Raw genomic sequence first — 15555 nt, forward strand, 5'->3', positions numbered from 1 at the left:
TGTACGGTCAGCACAAACAAACAGATAACACAGCGAGACCAGGGCCTAAGTCAACACACATTGACCTCTCAACTACACGCCACGGGTCTACGACATGGCGCGGCGCTCAAATACAACTTGGTGCGCACCGCCTGGTGCGAAACGCCTGGTGCGAAACGACTGGTGCGAAACGATTGTTACGACGACGAAGAATGGCCGACTCCCACTCTCTGCAGGAGCCGAACTTCAAACGGCAGGAAAAGTTACAAGACCCCACAGTGGCGTCCTGAGAACTGCCGGCAGTCTGATTGATGGCCGTCTATAGCCGTGGATTGATGGCCGTCTATAGCCGTGGGTTGATGGCCGTCTATAGCCGTGGGTTAATGGCCCTCTGTAAAGTTGAGTCGGTGGCCGACCATTGTGTCTACTTGATGGCCGTCCAATTTGTCAAATTGATGGATCCATTGCGCTCGTTAATGGCCGACAATTGGATCTGATTGATAGCCGTCTATTTTGAAAGGTTCATAGCCTTCTGTATAGCAGGTTTATGACCGTCCATGTAGCAGGTTTATGACCGTCCATGTAGCAGGTTTATGACCGTCCATGTAGCAGGTTGATGGCCGTCCATTCCATATGAAAGACCGGAGGCGCCCATTACGTAATAGAAGAACAATGTTCGCGGGCGGTATTCGTCATTTTGTGTTTATGTAATAGTTAAGAGGCGGGTGTCACACGGTGCATGGTGGTGCAAGACGGTGCAGAACGGTGCGGGACGGTGTGTACGTTCAGTTGTTGGTTTATAAATAATCAGGAAACAGATTGGACGGCTAGACTTGGGGTAAATGGTAGGGTAGAGATTTGTTTGGCCAGGGAGAAATGGATTCGTGTGTTGGCGAGCTGATTCTTTGAATGTTGATATGGTTCATGTATCGGGTGTTGATATGGTTGGATGTTGATATGGTTCATGTGCTGATGTTGATATGGTTGAATGTTGATATGGTTCATGTGCTGATGTTGATATGGTTGAATGTTGATATGGTTCATGTGTGGATGTTGATATGGTTGATGTGTGGATGTTGATATGGTTCATGTGCTGATGTTGATATGGTTGATGTGTGGATGTTTATATGGTTCATGTGTTAGATGTTGATATGGTTTGATGTTGATATGGTTCATGTGCTGATGTTGATATGGTTGATGTGTGGATGTTTATATGGTTCATGTGTGGATGTTGATATGGTTCATGTGCTGATGTTGATATGGTTCATGTGTTAGATGTTGATATGGTTTGATGTTGATATGGTTCATGTGCTGATGTTGATATGGTTGATGTGTGGATGTTTATATGGTTCATGTGTGGATGTTGATATGGTTCATGTGTGGATGTTGATATGGTTCATGTGTTAGATGTTGATATGGTTTGATGTTGATATGGTTCATGCGCTGATGTTGATATGGTTGGATGTTGATATGGTTGGATGTTGATATGGTTGGATGTTGATATGGTTGGATGTTGATATGGTTGGATGTTGATATGGTTCATGTGTTAGATGTAGATATGGTTGTTGTATTGTGAGTTGATATGGTTCATGTGTTGAATGATGATATGGTTGGATGTTGATATGGTTGTTTTGGATATTGATGTGCTGGATGTAGATGTGGTTGGATGTTGATATGGTTCATGTGTTGATGTTGATGTGGTTGGATGTTGCTATGGATGTGTTGGGTAGTGATGTGTTAGATCTCGTGGTTGGTACGAATAAAGTTGACAGTTCTGATAATTTCAGTAAATGGTTTGGCAAAGTGCTAAATGTTAGTGAGACATTTCGACTGGTATTTAGCGACGGGGGTCGCACAAGGCTAGAGGGGAGGGGTGGTAATGGGGTGGGGGTGCTTGTCAGGATGTAGGTGTTTTATTATGGGTATGACACCATCGCTAAGCCTGGGTAGACAATGTGACCTAGTCTAATAAAAAGTAGGACGAGCAAGAATGTGGGGTGGGACTGTGGGGTGGGGGTCCATTGTGTCGACAAAGTGTGATGACGTTATGCTTAAGTCGGGAATTACAAAAAATCTGGGACACTTCAGGGAATGTTCGCTCAATCTGGTGGAATTTTAGATGAGGAGAAGCGAAAGTTCACGTTTATGGCACTAGTGGTGTGGTTTGAAGTTGTGGTTGTCTGTCCTGGTGTGGTTAAGCTGTTATTTGTCCTGATTTGGTGTGTGGTTAACTGATGGTTGCTCATCCTATTGTTATTCCCCACACACCAACATACACAAACGAGCACGACTGAAATCACGACTTTTTAAAACATGCTACATGTGCATGTAGGGGCAGGTTAAACGGGAAAAAAACATCAGGGACACGACATTTCCCGCCTAAAAAATCTGGCAGATTTGGGATTTTTACTTGCCACTTAGACACTCCTAATACAGGTTCGATTACATAGACTGGATCGATCACATGTAATCGATTACGTGCGTGATCAGGGGCAATAATCCCACCCATCTGTTTTATCGCCGCATGGTATTATTATGTGGACGGTATCAGTTACATCACGGCATGTGTGGTATCGATACCATTTATTGGCACGTGCCAGAAAGTGACAGAGATAACAAAAAAAAAAGATAAGGGACATTACCACGCCAGTTATAGTTTTTATTGTTCAATGGATCAGTTGCATACCACGTGGCTAATGATCACGTGCCCTTTCGTTCGCGTGTTAAAGATACGTTAAATATTTAAACGTCATTTGGCTTAACACAAACGATACCTAATACGATATCGCACGCAAACGATACTTTCCACAAACGATACCTCACGCAAACGATACCTTCCACAAACGATACCTCACGCAAACGATACCTTTCACAAACGATACCTTATGCAAACGATATCTTCCACAAACGATACCTTATACAAACGATACCTTCAACAAACGATACCTTCCACAAACAATACTTTCCACAAGCGATACCTCACGCAAACGATACTACATGCAAACGTAAAAACAATACTAAATCTAACTCTACGAGAAAACCACAAACATTACGTTTATCAAACGTGTGCTACTGCCTACAAGGATCATCACATCGATCCAACCAGACACTAGCCTTATTTTAGTCGTCATCTGCGTTATTACTATCAAACATCCTGATTATAAACTAGACGCAAAGTTGTATTCATCATAAGGGAAATAACTGGGGAAATATTAACAGATCATATTTCTTGCGGTTACTTCCCCTGCCATTCATCAATGAGCGAGTGTTGACAAAAGTTTTATGGCGTGACACAGTGGCCTACTTTCGTTTTTTTTTTTACTGCGCCAAAAACCTGCATGACACGGTATTGTGTAATAAAAGTTCATAAAAACAAAGTTATGCAAATAAGTCACGTGATATGGAAAAGATCTAAGGAGAACCAACGTATCAAAGATTCAGAAATTAGGTCGTGGTAGGAATACGGTGTACATAGTGAGGTGGGGTGTGTGGCAGTGTGTGGTGTGTTTATAGGTGTGTGTGGTGTTGGTATATGTGGTGTTTGTTAGTGTGTTTAGTGTGTCTTTTGGTGCTTCTGTTCGTGAGTAGCATTATTTTTTGCAAAGACCTTTATTTTTAGGAAGAGGGATAGTTTTAGCTGACTTTTAAAGACCGTTCTCACAAAAGATAAAATGGTGTCAAAAACTTCCCAGTGCTGAAAAACAACCTAGAGCGTGGGGCTGGGGGGGGGGGGGTGAGAGATCGTATCTAGGGTCTGCTCGGACATTGTGCCTTAAGTGAGAGACAGTGGGGTAGAGGTTGATCGTGTCTGCTAGGTGACATCTGATGACATGACATGATGACATAAGACTCACGACTTGAGACCAAAGATCCTAAGTGATATCTAATGCCATCAGCGAATTTTAACCAAAGACTGCGAGGTGACATTTGGCAAAAGATTTGTGAGCAGGAACAAGGGAGATCACCACTAAAATTATTTTCTTTGGCCGCCTTACAGAGCTAGTTACCATGAACACAACACATCTAGAGACAGATTTCAAAATACGAGCCGGCCCGCGGCATAACATACGCCGCTATTTAGTTGTTTCTAATTTTCAATAATTCATAATTTGTGAATTCGACAGTACCAACGCTGACACTGAAAATATTTCTTTAAAACACTATAAGTAGCTCGTTAAGGACCATAACCCCCCCCCCCCCTTCCTCCCTCCCCCCCCCCCCCACGTTTAAAATCGTTGGCTCTGCTTGTAAACATTTAGAGTGAACACAGCTCACTAAAACCATGTAGGGGTGGGGAGGTAGGGAGAGCGTTTGCAGCTTGTTTTCTAACGGCTCGAAGAAGAGAATTATATATATAGATAGATTATTTTCCTGTGCATCATTACAAGTCGTGTACTGTAGACTCATCTGTGGCGTCCGTCTATCCGGCACGTCTATCCGGAGTTCAGCGCCGCTAGACAGAGTTGGACCAGAACATTGGCGTAACACCCAGCTCATGACAGAGTGACATTTAAATGACAGATGAATGACATCTGGTCTGGGTAGTGACATCCCAGTAACTGTAGACTCATTTTACAGACACTAGCGACAATACATCGCTTACATCAACCATCTATCACCCCATCAGCCAATAACCGTTGACCTTAATCCCCTACCCCAGGGACTACAAACCTTGATGTACCTCACACCATACACCTGACCCACACAACAAACATTATGCACTCAATGGCGACCTCTTGTCTAGCAAACACACCCAGAAGTTAACTGTGTGGGGAGAGGGGGTTGGGTTAGAAAGAAGGGGGGGGGGGTGTCTTTTACACTTCACACAAGTTTGACGTACGGATATTGTACATTTTCTTTAAACCATTGCCATGGCAACAAAGACGGCAGGTAGGAAACATTCCAAGATAGGGCTAATGAAGGGCTAGACGGGGCTAATTGAAGTCTAGGCTTGGGCTAATCAAGGTTTAACAGGGCTAATCAACCACAAATGTTTTTCTTTTCATTTTTTAAACCCAAAGGCAATAAAAAAAAAGAGTAACCGACCTTGCAGCTTCCTGCGTCGAATGACGCCGACTCCTTGCTCATAGTCCCCGGTCCGGATGTGACGCACCCGCTCACTAAAACTTCGGATCCAGTTGTGATTGGTGCGGACAGGTTCCAGGGGAGCAGTGACGTCACGACACTCTTTGAGCGGGGCCACCGTGACGTCACGTGCACCGGTTGAACCCGGGGCGTAGCGCGAGCTGGTCATGTTTGAAAGTGTGCACTACGTCACGGGTTTTGTTGTTCGCGGCGCGTCACGTGCATGGCTGAGTCACACAAGTTCTGTTTTAGAGTAGGTGGTCACGTGATCCTCTAGGCACGTGACAATAATAAACAGTTAATCCAGAAACAAATGGGCGCCAAGTGTGAGTACTACACCTGTGTAAGTTCATCGCCCGCTCAAATCCACTGTGTCGCGTGCTAGTCTGTGTGCAGTTTGACTGTCAGGTATTTAGAATAGCTACACAACAGAATATCTTATAAATCTATTCCGAAAATTCTAGTCCTCCGTGAAAACGTCAAGTTTAAATAGATGGGACTAAACTAAATCACATAGAAACACAAAGTGGTTGCAACCACATCACAGTAACCACGCGAACAGAATAGGTTACAACACATCACAGCAACCACAAAGTGTACTCAACCACAAAACATCTCTCCGTAACTGAAACACCACAAAAAACGGCAGCAGTAATTAAACAGCTACACACCTTAGCAATGGCACACTAATTAACGGCCGACCCAAGTTTTAATTAGTCACGTGATCAGGTACAGCCTACACGCTTGGATGAAGACGGCACTCGCCAGCTGGGGCGTGAGTTCACGTGATACAGTCTAGGTCAGGTGGCCTAGACATGTTGGCCAGGTGGCCTAAACCTGGGGGTCAGGTGGCCTAGACCTGTTGGCCAGGTGGCCTAAACCTGGGGGTCAGGTGGCCTAGACATGTTGGCCAGGTGGCCTAGACCTGTTGGCTAGGTGGCCTAAACATGTTGGTCAGGTGGCCTAGACATGTTGGCCAGGTGGCCTAGACATGTTGGCCAGGTGGCCTAAACATGTTGGCCAGGTGGCCTAGACATGTTGGTCAGGTGGCCTAGACATGTTGGCCAGGTGGCCTAGACATGTTGGTCAGGTGGCCTAGACCTAGGGATCAGGTGGCCTAGACATGTTGGTCAGGTGGCCTAGACATGTTGGCCAGGTGGCCTAAACCTGGGGGTCAGGTGGCCTTGACATGTTGGCCAGGTGGTATAAACCTACAGGTTAGGTGGCCTAGACATGTTGGCCAGGTGGACAAGACATGTTGGCCAGGTGGCCTAAACCTGGGGATCGGGCGGCCTAGACCAGTTGGCCTGGTGGACTAGACATGTTGGCCAGGTGGCCTAGACATGTTGGCCCAAACCTGTTGGCCCGATGGCCTAGACATGTTGGCCAGGTGGACAAGACATGTTGGCCAGGTGGCCTAAACATGTTGGCCAGGTGGCCTAGACATGTTGGCCAGGTGGCCTAAACCTGGGGGTCAGGTGGCCTAGACATGTTGGCCAGGTGGACAAGACATGTTGGCCAGGTGGCCTAAACATGTTGGCCAGGTGGCCTAAACCTGGGGGTCAGGTGGCCTTGACATGTTGGCCAAGTAGCTTAAGCCTACAGATCAGGTGGCCTTAAAATTACAGGTCAGGTGGCCAAAACCTACAACGCAACAAAATGTGTTTATCACCGGAACTGCTAGATAAATGCCATCGATATCTATTTATAGCGCATGCGAGATAGCACGGGGTTATCGCTTCATCTTCCGGTAAGTGTGACGTCACCTGTGAGCATCCGGATAGTCTGCGGGGCGGGGCAGAAACAGGTGGTCGTGTCTGGTAGAGCAGAACTAGGTCAAATGTACAGCTGATCTAAACAGCTAGCCTCTGAGAGCCAGTCACCGTTTACGTGAGTTTTAAGGCCAAGAATGGACATGGAAAAAATTGGCATCCAGCATAACATCCAGCATAACATCGAGCATAACATCCAGCATGATGGATGACTGCATGGATATATCTGTAACCCCAGATGTTGATGTGTTGATGTCGGAGAACCAATGTCATGGTCAAACGAGTGGTTGACAGGTCCAAGCTAATGACCACTGGTCAGTTCACTAATGGCCGTGGGAACTGACAAACTGGACATCTCAGAGATGTTGGCCAAACGGCTCATTGCTGATGGCCAAACTTTAATGATGGCCAAACATCACAGCGATGATGGCCAAACGGCTCATTGCTAATGGCCAAACTTTAATGATGGCCAACCATCACAGCGACGATGGCCTAATTGAGAGACTTTTTCTCAAACTCCTTGAAGCCATGATTCACGTCACAGCTGCCATGTTTGGTGAGCTGTGGATTAGGCGTGTGGTGTGGGTCAGGGTGGGTCACGAGGGTTCGGGGTGGGTCAGGGTGGGTCGGGCTTGAGACAGTGGAGTGTTTTCGATACTTGAACGTAAAACTAAATAGACACACACTAAGTATGTCGTAGACTATGTCAGGGCATTTACTATGACAAGGCACTAATAGCGACAGGCCAACGTCAACAGACACAACAGGGCACTATCTGCCACAGCCAGCAGCAACAGGGCACTATGACAGGGCACGATGTTATGGCACTATTAGCGAAAGGCCAAGCGACAATAGGGCACTATGACAGGGCACGATGTTATGGCACTATTAGCGACAGGCCCAGACACAACAGGGCACTATCTGCCACAGGCCAGCAACCATAGGGCATCATGACAGGGCACTAAAGATGTCACCCAAGGATGCTAAGCCAGGCTCCACCGTGAACCGACCAGACCCCAGCCAACAAGGCCCCCCATTGTTCGCCTCTAGGACAGATAACACGACACCAAACATGGCCGGGCATAACTCTCATATAACCAGCCTGGTCAAACTAAATCCCGCGACACAGAATCTCATTTTTATTTTACCGAAACGCACCGATGATATTTTGTTTATCATTATTTTGTATTTTAAAAAAGCAAGAAACTTTTTCAGAGCTCGCATTCTATAAAATAACTTTTGATATTTTATATTAATTTTAACTTTAAACTTTATATTTTACACCGGACACATAAAATTTTAAAACTTTACTTTTCTCAGTAGTTCAAGTAACTTCTTGACAATGAAGGTGAAAATAATGCGTTAAGCAATATGGGTGTGGCCATGTTTCATTAAGAAATCAAGAGGACTTGAGCAACGCAAGATATGTTTCAATATGACGCTATACACTACTGTCTGAGACACAATACACAAGTGTCTGTGAGGTAAAATAACCGGTGTGTATTCTCTAAAAAACCGTTATACAGAAGGTGCCGTTGTGTACTCACGTGTATCTTATGACCAGCACGAGCTTCTAGTGCGTGTAGCACGTGCGATTGTGGCAGAAGTGACCTCTAGGTTAGATGTCTGTTCTAGGGTTTTAGCCTGTGTTTAGGATTATATCTCTATGTAAGACTTAAGCTTGTGATTAGGATTAGACCTCTATGTTAGGGTTAAGCATGTGATTAGGATTAGACCTCTATGTTAGAGTTAAGCATGTGATTAGGATTAGACCTCTATGTAAGACTTAAGCTTGTGATTAGGATTAGACCTCTATGTAAGAGTTAAGCATGTGATTAGGATTAGACCTCTATGTAAGAGTTAAGCTTGTGATTAGGATTAGACCTCTATGTAAGAGTTAAGCTTGTGATTAGGATTAGACCTCTATGTAAGAGTTAAGCTTGTGATTAGGATTAGACCTCTATGTAAGAGTTAAGCATGTGATTAGGATTAGACCTCTATGTAAGAGTTAAGCTTGTGATTAGGATTAGACCTCTATGTAAGAGTTAAGCATGTGATTAGGATTAGACCTCTATGTAAGAGTTAAGCTTGTGATTAGGATTAGACCTCTATGTAAGAGTTAAGCATGTGATTAGGATTAGACCTCTATGTAAGAGTTAAGCTTGTGATTAGGATTAGACCTCTATGTAAGAGTTAAGCATGTGATTAGGATTAGACCTCTATGTAAGAGTTAAGCTTGTGATTAGGATTAGACCTCTGTGTAAGAGTTAAGCATGTGATTAGGATTAGACCTCTATGTTAGAATTAAGCATGTGATTAGGATTAGACCTCTATGTTAGAATTAAGCATGTGATTAGGATTAGACCTCTATGTTAGAATTAAGCATGTGATTAGGATAAGACCTCTATGTTAGAATTAAGCATGTGATTAGGATTAGACCTCTATGTTAGAATTAAGCATGTGATTAGGATAAGACCTCTATGTTAGAATTAAACATGTGATTAGTATTAGACCTCTATGTTAGGGTTAAGCCTGTGTTAAGATTAGACCTCTATGTTAGGGTTAAGCATGTGATTAGGATTTAGACCTCTATGTTAGGGTTAGACCTCCATGTTAGGATTAAGCCTGTGTTTAGAGTTAGACCTCTATGTTAGGGTTAAGCCTGTGATTAGGATAAGACCTCTATGTTAGGGTTAAGCCTGTGTTATATTTAGATCTCCCCAACACCAGACACCACTAGGTGAACTAACGATAAGCACAGCGTCACTCACCAGTGTGGTATAAAACCATCAAGTTAAACATGTACACAATGCTAACAACTTTGAGAATTACACCATCTTAGTAGCGTGTATACTGTCCTGCGGTAGTTTTTCTACTGTCCTTGTCCTACTGTAGTTGTCCTATGTCCTTCTCTATCCTACCACCGCTTAACAAAAACACCGTGTAACATCACCTAATAACTTATTAACACTCACAATACTAACGGCATTAATTCACATCGCATTAATTAACTAATTAACCTCATTAATTAATACCTAGCTTATTGCACCAACTCACACAAGTTCACGAAATTAACCGCACACGTTAGATACATCCCAGTGATAATCCTCGGCAGACTGAACTCTACACTACATCCCCTGGCAAGGTGGGGAGGGGGGGGGGGGGGGGATGAGACCGGCGGCCTAGTTTCTGCCAGTCCATAATATTCCCTTTGTTATTGTGGATGTCGGTCCGTGCAGCGATATGTAGGTGTGGCAGCGTGGGTGACCTAGTCCAGAGGAGACTCACTAAGGCGCAGAAGTCACTTTCCTGGCAGAATTCAAGTCAGTATTCCAGTCAGGAAATGACTTTAGCGGACAGAAAAAAAAAAAATATCGCTAAACTGTTGAGACGAGATTATGCCGCGAGATGATTGGCAGGTCTAAAACAAGGGGGTGAATTTCACGGGCAAGTAATGTCTCGATTTAGATAGGTCTCAGTCACGTGGTCAACATGTCACAAATGTCACGTCTGCCCTGGAAAACGGAGGTGAGGGAGGGGTGGGGGGTCACGTAGGGGGAAAACCAGGTAAAAAAAAAAACACAATATGGTCACGGTAGAAAAGGGAGAGGGGGGGGGGGGGTATTTCTCCGCGGGTTTGATGGGGTTAAATGAGGCCATTAAAGAAACAATCCCGAGGGTAACACTGAGGACAGGGGCAGGTAATGCTGGTAAAAAAACATTCTGACCTAAAAGCAAAGAGTTGTCCGTTAGAGAGAAGTATGTTTCAGTCAATTAAGTGTTGTTACAACGGGGAGAGGGGGGGGGGGGGTTTAGAGTTGGGGCCGGGGGTCAGAGCAAGTATTATTGTGGAGGGGGGGTTGGGCAAGTATTTTGGAATATTATCAATGTTACTGTAAAAAAATAGATATATAGTTATATCAACTAAAGCACCAAATAACGTAAGACACCACAGTATCCGGTGTCAACAGTCCACAGAGTACACGTTGGGGTTACTCCCCTTGACGTAATACGTCACCACACTCAAACATTGTTCTAAGTTCGTGTCCACAAAAGCTTCTACGTATTGGGCAATCACGCAGGCTATACATACCTAAATAAACAATATACTAGCCCCCCCCCCCCCCGCCATATTATATGCCACAAGCATGAACTAATTAAAAAATCAAACATAAAATAGTGTAGTAGACCCACGCCCCAACAATATAATTGGCGGTCTAATCGTCACACAAACAAAATATGTTTTTTTTTTTTTTTTTTAAGTAACGGTTTTAGGTTTAAAATTTAAAATACTCGCTCCTCCTATGTAGGTTTTGATTCCTGGTCCAGGTACAACCAGTTTGTTTAAAACAGGGCGATGTGCTGGCGAACAGGGGTCACATACGTAGTCAATTGTATGGGTGGGTGTGGTGGTGTGTGGAGTGGGGGGGGGGGGGGTCTTAGACTTGTGTCAAATGTTTGTTACACTCTGATTGTGTCAGCCAATTTTAAAACAATGATCATCACATGTACACGGCATCACAGTGGTGTGTCAGTCAGCACAAGAATAGGTGTCCAGTGTGAGGGGGAAGGGGAGGGGGAGTTAGGAGTGTGTCTAGTTGAAGATGTCCATTATAAAAACTGTCCACATCGTGACTGAAGTGTCCACTATAGAGAAGATTAAAGTGGCCTGACTAAAAGGGCAACATTTCCTAATGACGCCATGATGATGTTGTTTACCTTCAGCACGATGTTTCCATTAGCTGTGTGAAGGCCGCGTGAACTTTTGTTTATCAGCAACAACCATTTCACACATCAGCCAGAGGAAAGGTCAAACATCAACACAGGGGAAGCAACAAAGATAATTGTTCGCATACAACAAGCTCGCTTAAGTTACCTCCCTTAGCAGTAGAGGGAAAAAGATGTAAATAATTTCAAGAGTACTTACCGGCTTTGTGACCGTGGTTTAATCTCTGAAAACAAAAAAAAAATATTTTATTCATCTTGTATGGATTAACATAGATAATCTCTGGAAAAAAAAGATTATGTTTCGTTCATGTGTAACGGATTATCCGTGACGGTAACGTAAGTGCTGAGTCAAAGCCGAGAAGAGCCAGATTAAAGCAATGTGTTACATAACGAAAACCTGTCATTTAAAGAGATGACATGTGACATGTATAACAAGACACGTGTCATTTGCAGTCCTCATAAATATCACAGACATCTGTTGGGGGGTCAAGGTTGGTTTGTATTCCTGGCATGATATTCGTGTTTGTGATACATCATCATAATAATAAAAGCAGTCTTTAACGGTCAAAGTAGGCTCGGTGGCCTTTTTTCTCCACAATGGCCTTATGTAATAAATGCACATTTTTTAGCATTGAAAATCAGATAACATATAAAACCCAAAAAAAAGAATGAATATGTACAGAGTAATGTTTTTAGTGAAATAGAATGGGATGATTGAGAAACATTAGGATGACTTAAATTGAAGAGGGCGTATAAAAAAAATATTGTAATTTGGTTTTGTTTAAATATAATTTTTTATAGTTTCATTGTATTTTTTATTACAATGTTATGTTGTAAGATTAGTGTTTTAATCAGGTTATTATTTAATATAACTTTTTTCATAATAACTTATCAGGGGGAGGAAGGGAAGCCGTCAACTCATTGCCTCTCTCCTCTCTCTCTCTCTCTCTCTCTTTCTCTCTCTCTCTCTCCTCTCGTACATCAGAAATAAAATCACGTAGGTTACATCAAATTATAGAAACTAATAAACATGTTCGGAAGTTTGCAATACTAGCACAAAAAATAAATTATTTGTAATCCTTTTATCAATGCTAGCTTAGACAGAAGAGTACATCGACAGACAGAAAGCCAGAATGGAATAAAGACAGACAGAGTGACAGACGGGCATAGAGACAGACAGACATAGAGACAGACAGACATAGAGACGGACAGACATAGAGACGGACAGACATAGAGACGGACAGACATAGAGACGGACAGACATAGAGACGGACAGACATAGAGACGGACAGACATAGAGACGGACAGACATAGAGACGGACAGACATAGAGACGGACAGACATAGAGACGGACAGACATAGAGACGGACAGACATAGAGACGGACAGACATAGAGACAGACAGACATAGAGACAGACAGACATAGAGACAGACAGACATAGAGACAGACAGACATAGAGACAGACAGACATAGAGACAGACAGACATAGAGACAGACAGACATAGAGACAGACAGACATAGAGACAGACAGACATAGAGACAGACAGACATAGAGACAGACAGACATAGAGACAGACAGACATAGAGACAGACAGACATAGAGACAGACAGACATAGAGACAGACAGACATAGAGACAGACAGACATAGAGACAGACAGACATAGAGACAGACAGACATAGAGACAGACAGACATAGAGACAGACAGACATAGAGACAGACAGACATAGAGACAGACAGACATAGAGACAGACAGACATAGAGACGGACATACATAGAGACAGACAGACATAGAGACAGACAGACATAGAGACAGACAGACATAGAGACAGACAGACATAGAGACAGACAGACATAGAGACAGACAGACATAGAGACAGACAGACATAGAGACAGACAGACATAGAGACAGACAGACATAGAGACAGACAGACATAGAGACAGACAGACTAAGAGGGAGACTGGGACACAGATTTTGAGGCAGATTTTAAAACAGACTGGGAGACAGAGTTGTAGGCAGACAGACAAAAAGGCTACACGACATCTCTATAACGACAGTAAAACACTCTAACTCGTGAGGTTAAGTATACATAGCTGGCTGACTCACAATCATTCACTCAAGTTACTTGGTTTAGACAATCATTCACTCAAGTTACTTGCTTTAGACAACCATTCACTCAAGTTACTTGCTCTAGACAATCATTCACTCAAGTTATTTGCCCTAGAAAATACAACGCACCAGAACACCAACATGAAAGCACCAATTACCTACTACAACAACTACAACAACAGAACGAACATTTAAAACACAGTGGACTTTGACAAGTGCAAGCTTATGACGCATCCACTTGTTACGGCTATTTTTAGACCTCTAGGCGAGTCGCCTAAGAAAAAGATTTGGTCAAAATGTCTTTGTTTTAGCTGTAGATTTGATACAACTACGTCTAGCTGTGATGGTCAAAATGTCTTTGTTTTAGCTGTAGATTACAACTACGTCTAGCTGTGGTGGTCAGCATGTTTTAGCTGTAGATTTGATACAACTACGTCTAGCTGTGGTGGTCAAAATGTCTGTTTTAGCTGTAGATTTGATACAACTACGTCTAGCTGTGGTGGTCAGCATGTTTTAGCTGTAGATTTGATACAACTACGTCTAGCTGTGGTCAGCATGTTTTAGCTGTGGTGGTCAGCATGTTTTAGCTGTAGATTTGATACAACTACGTCTAGCTGTGGTGGTCAAAATGTCTGTTTTAGCTTTAGATTTGATACAACTACGTCTAGCTGTGGTGGTCAGCATGTTTTAGCTGTAGATTTGATACAACTACGTCTAGCTGTGGTGGTCACAATGTCTTTGTTTTAGCTGTAGATTTGATACAACTACGTCTAACTGTGATTGTATATAAAGGTCACATGGTTTTGATTAGCTAATCAGCCACTAATGGGGAAGGCGTACTGTGTTTACTGACCAGATGACCATTCTACAGCTTGACCAAACGGTCTTATTATAGCTACATGCCGTGATCCAGGCAAATGGCCTTCCTTCAGGCAAATGGCCTTCCTTCAGGCAAATGGCCTTCCTTCAGGCAAATGGCCTTCCTTCAGGCAAATGGCCTTCCTTCAGGCAAATGGCCTTCCTTCAGGCAAATGGCCTTCCTTCAGGCAAATGGCCTTCTTTCAGGCAAATGGTCTTATTAAGCTACACAAAACCATTACTAAAGCGTGTATTTAATCACACTTTAATGAAATCTTGAAGATTTACTGGTGATGTTAGTAGTGACGTCACTTGCACACGTGACCACTTTTGTAATTAGCTTTTTTTTCTGTAGCAGACAGAGAAAACAGCACGTGACCTTAATTAAAACTGGGATTTTTTTTTATTAAAAGAGATCTGATATTAGTTTTATAGACACGCAGTCACGTGACGTCTATTTTTATCACAGACTGACGTATGTCCAAAAGACGTGAAAGTAGACTTTAATCTAGGATGATGACGTCATAGGATTTTGTAATGATAATGACAGAGAAGAAAGTGACGTCAATTAAAGTGGGAGTGAAGAAAATGGTTTGGGTAGGGACAACGAGACTTTAAAGTAATTAAAGTTCATCAATCGAAAGTGTCGCGAAAATGAAATGTGTTAAACAAAACATCGGTTAAAACCAACTTTACTCAATTCTTTTACACCCTTTTTACACTTACGACATGTATGCTGAACATTTCTAGAACACAAAGCCCGCCAAATGTTATTTTTATCTGGAACAATTTGTTCACAGAACATGTATACCTTAGCGTTCTCACTTACCGAACATGTTATAGGACATTTTATAAAATAAACATGACCTTTGACCTACTACGTACATTCGTGTGTGCTACTGTTATATAGATCTAGGTATAGATAGTTTCTAAAACAGAGTAAGCGAAGTGGAAAATAAGATTTTTTTATCCTGTTGATCTTAGCAGTCTATTGATGATCGAAACGAGTTTTATTGTTTTACA

The 15555-nt window shown here is 42.9% G+C and overlaps 1 protein-coding gene across 1 annotated transcript in view; it reads right to left on the reverse strand.

Moving 5' to 3' along the window:
* Nucleotides 1–15555, reverse strand: part of LOC131935064 (uncharacterized) — a 122561-nt gene that overhangs the window by 56141 nt on the left and 50865 nt on the right. Inside the window, exon 5 of the mRNA XM_059291350.1 lies at nt 11764–11788. Within this exon, the coding sequence (XP_059147333.1) occupies nt 11764–11788 (25 nt within the window). The remainder of the gene's footprint in view (nt 1–11763; nt 11789–15555) is intronic.

The sequence above is a fragment of the Physella acuta genome, unplaced genomic scaffold (genome assembly GCF_028476545.2).
Source record: "Physella acuta isolate Inbredline_101_S28 unplaced genomic scaffold, ASM2847654v3 ptg000131l, whole genome shotgun sequence".
Lineage (NCBI taxonomy): Eukaryota > Metazoa > Mollusca > Gastropoda > Physidae > Physella > Physella acuta.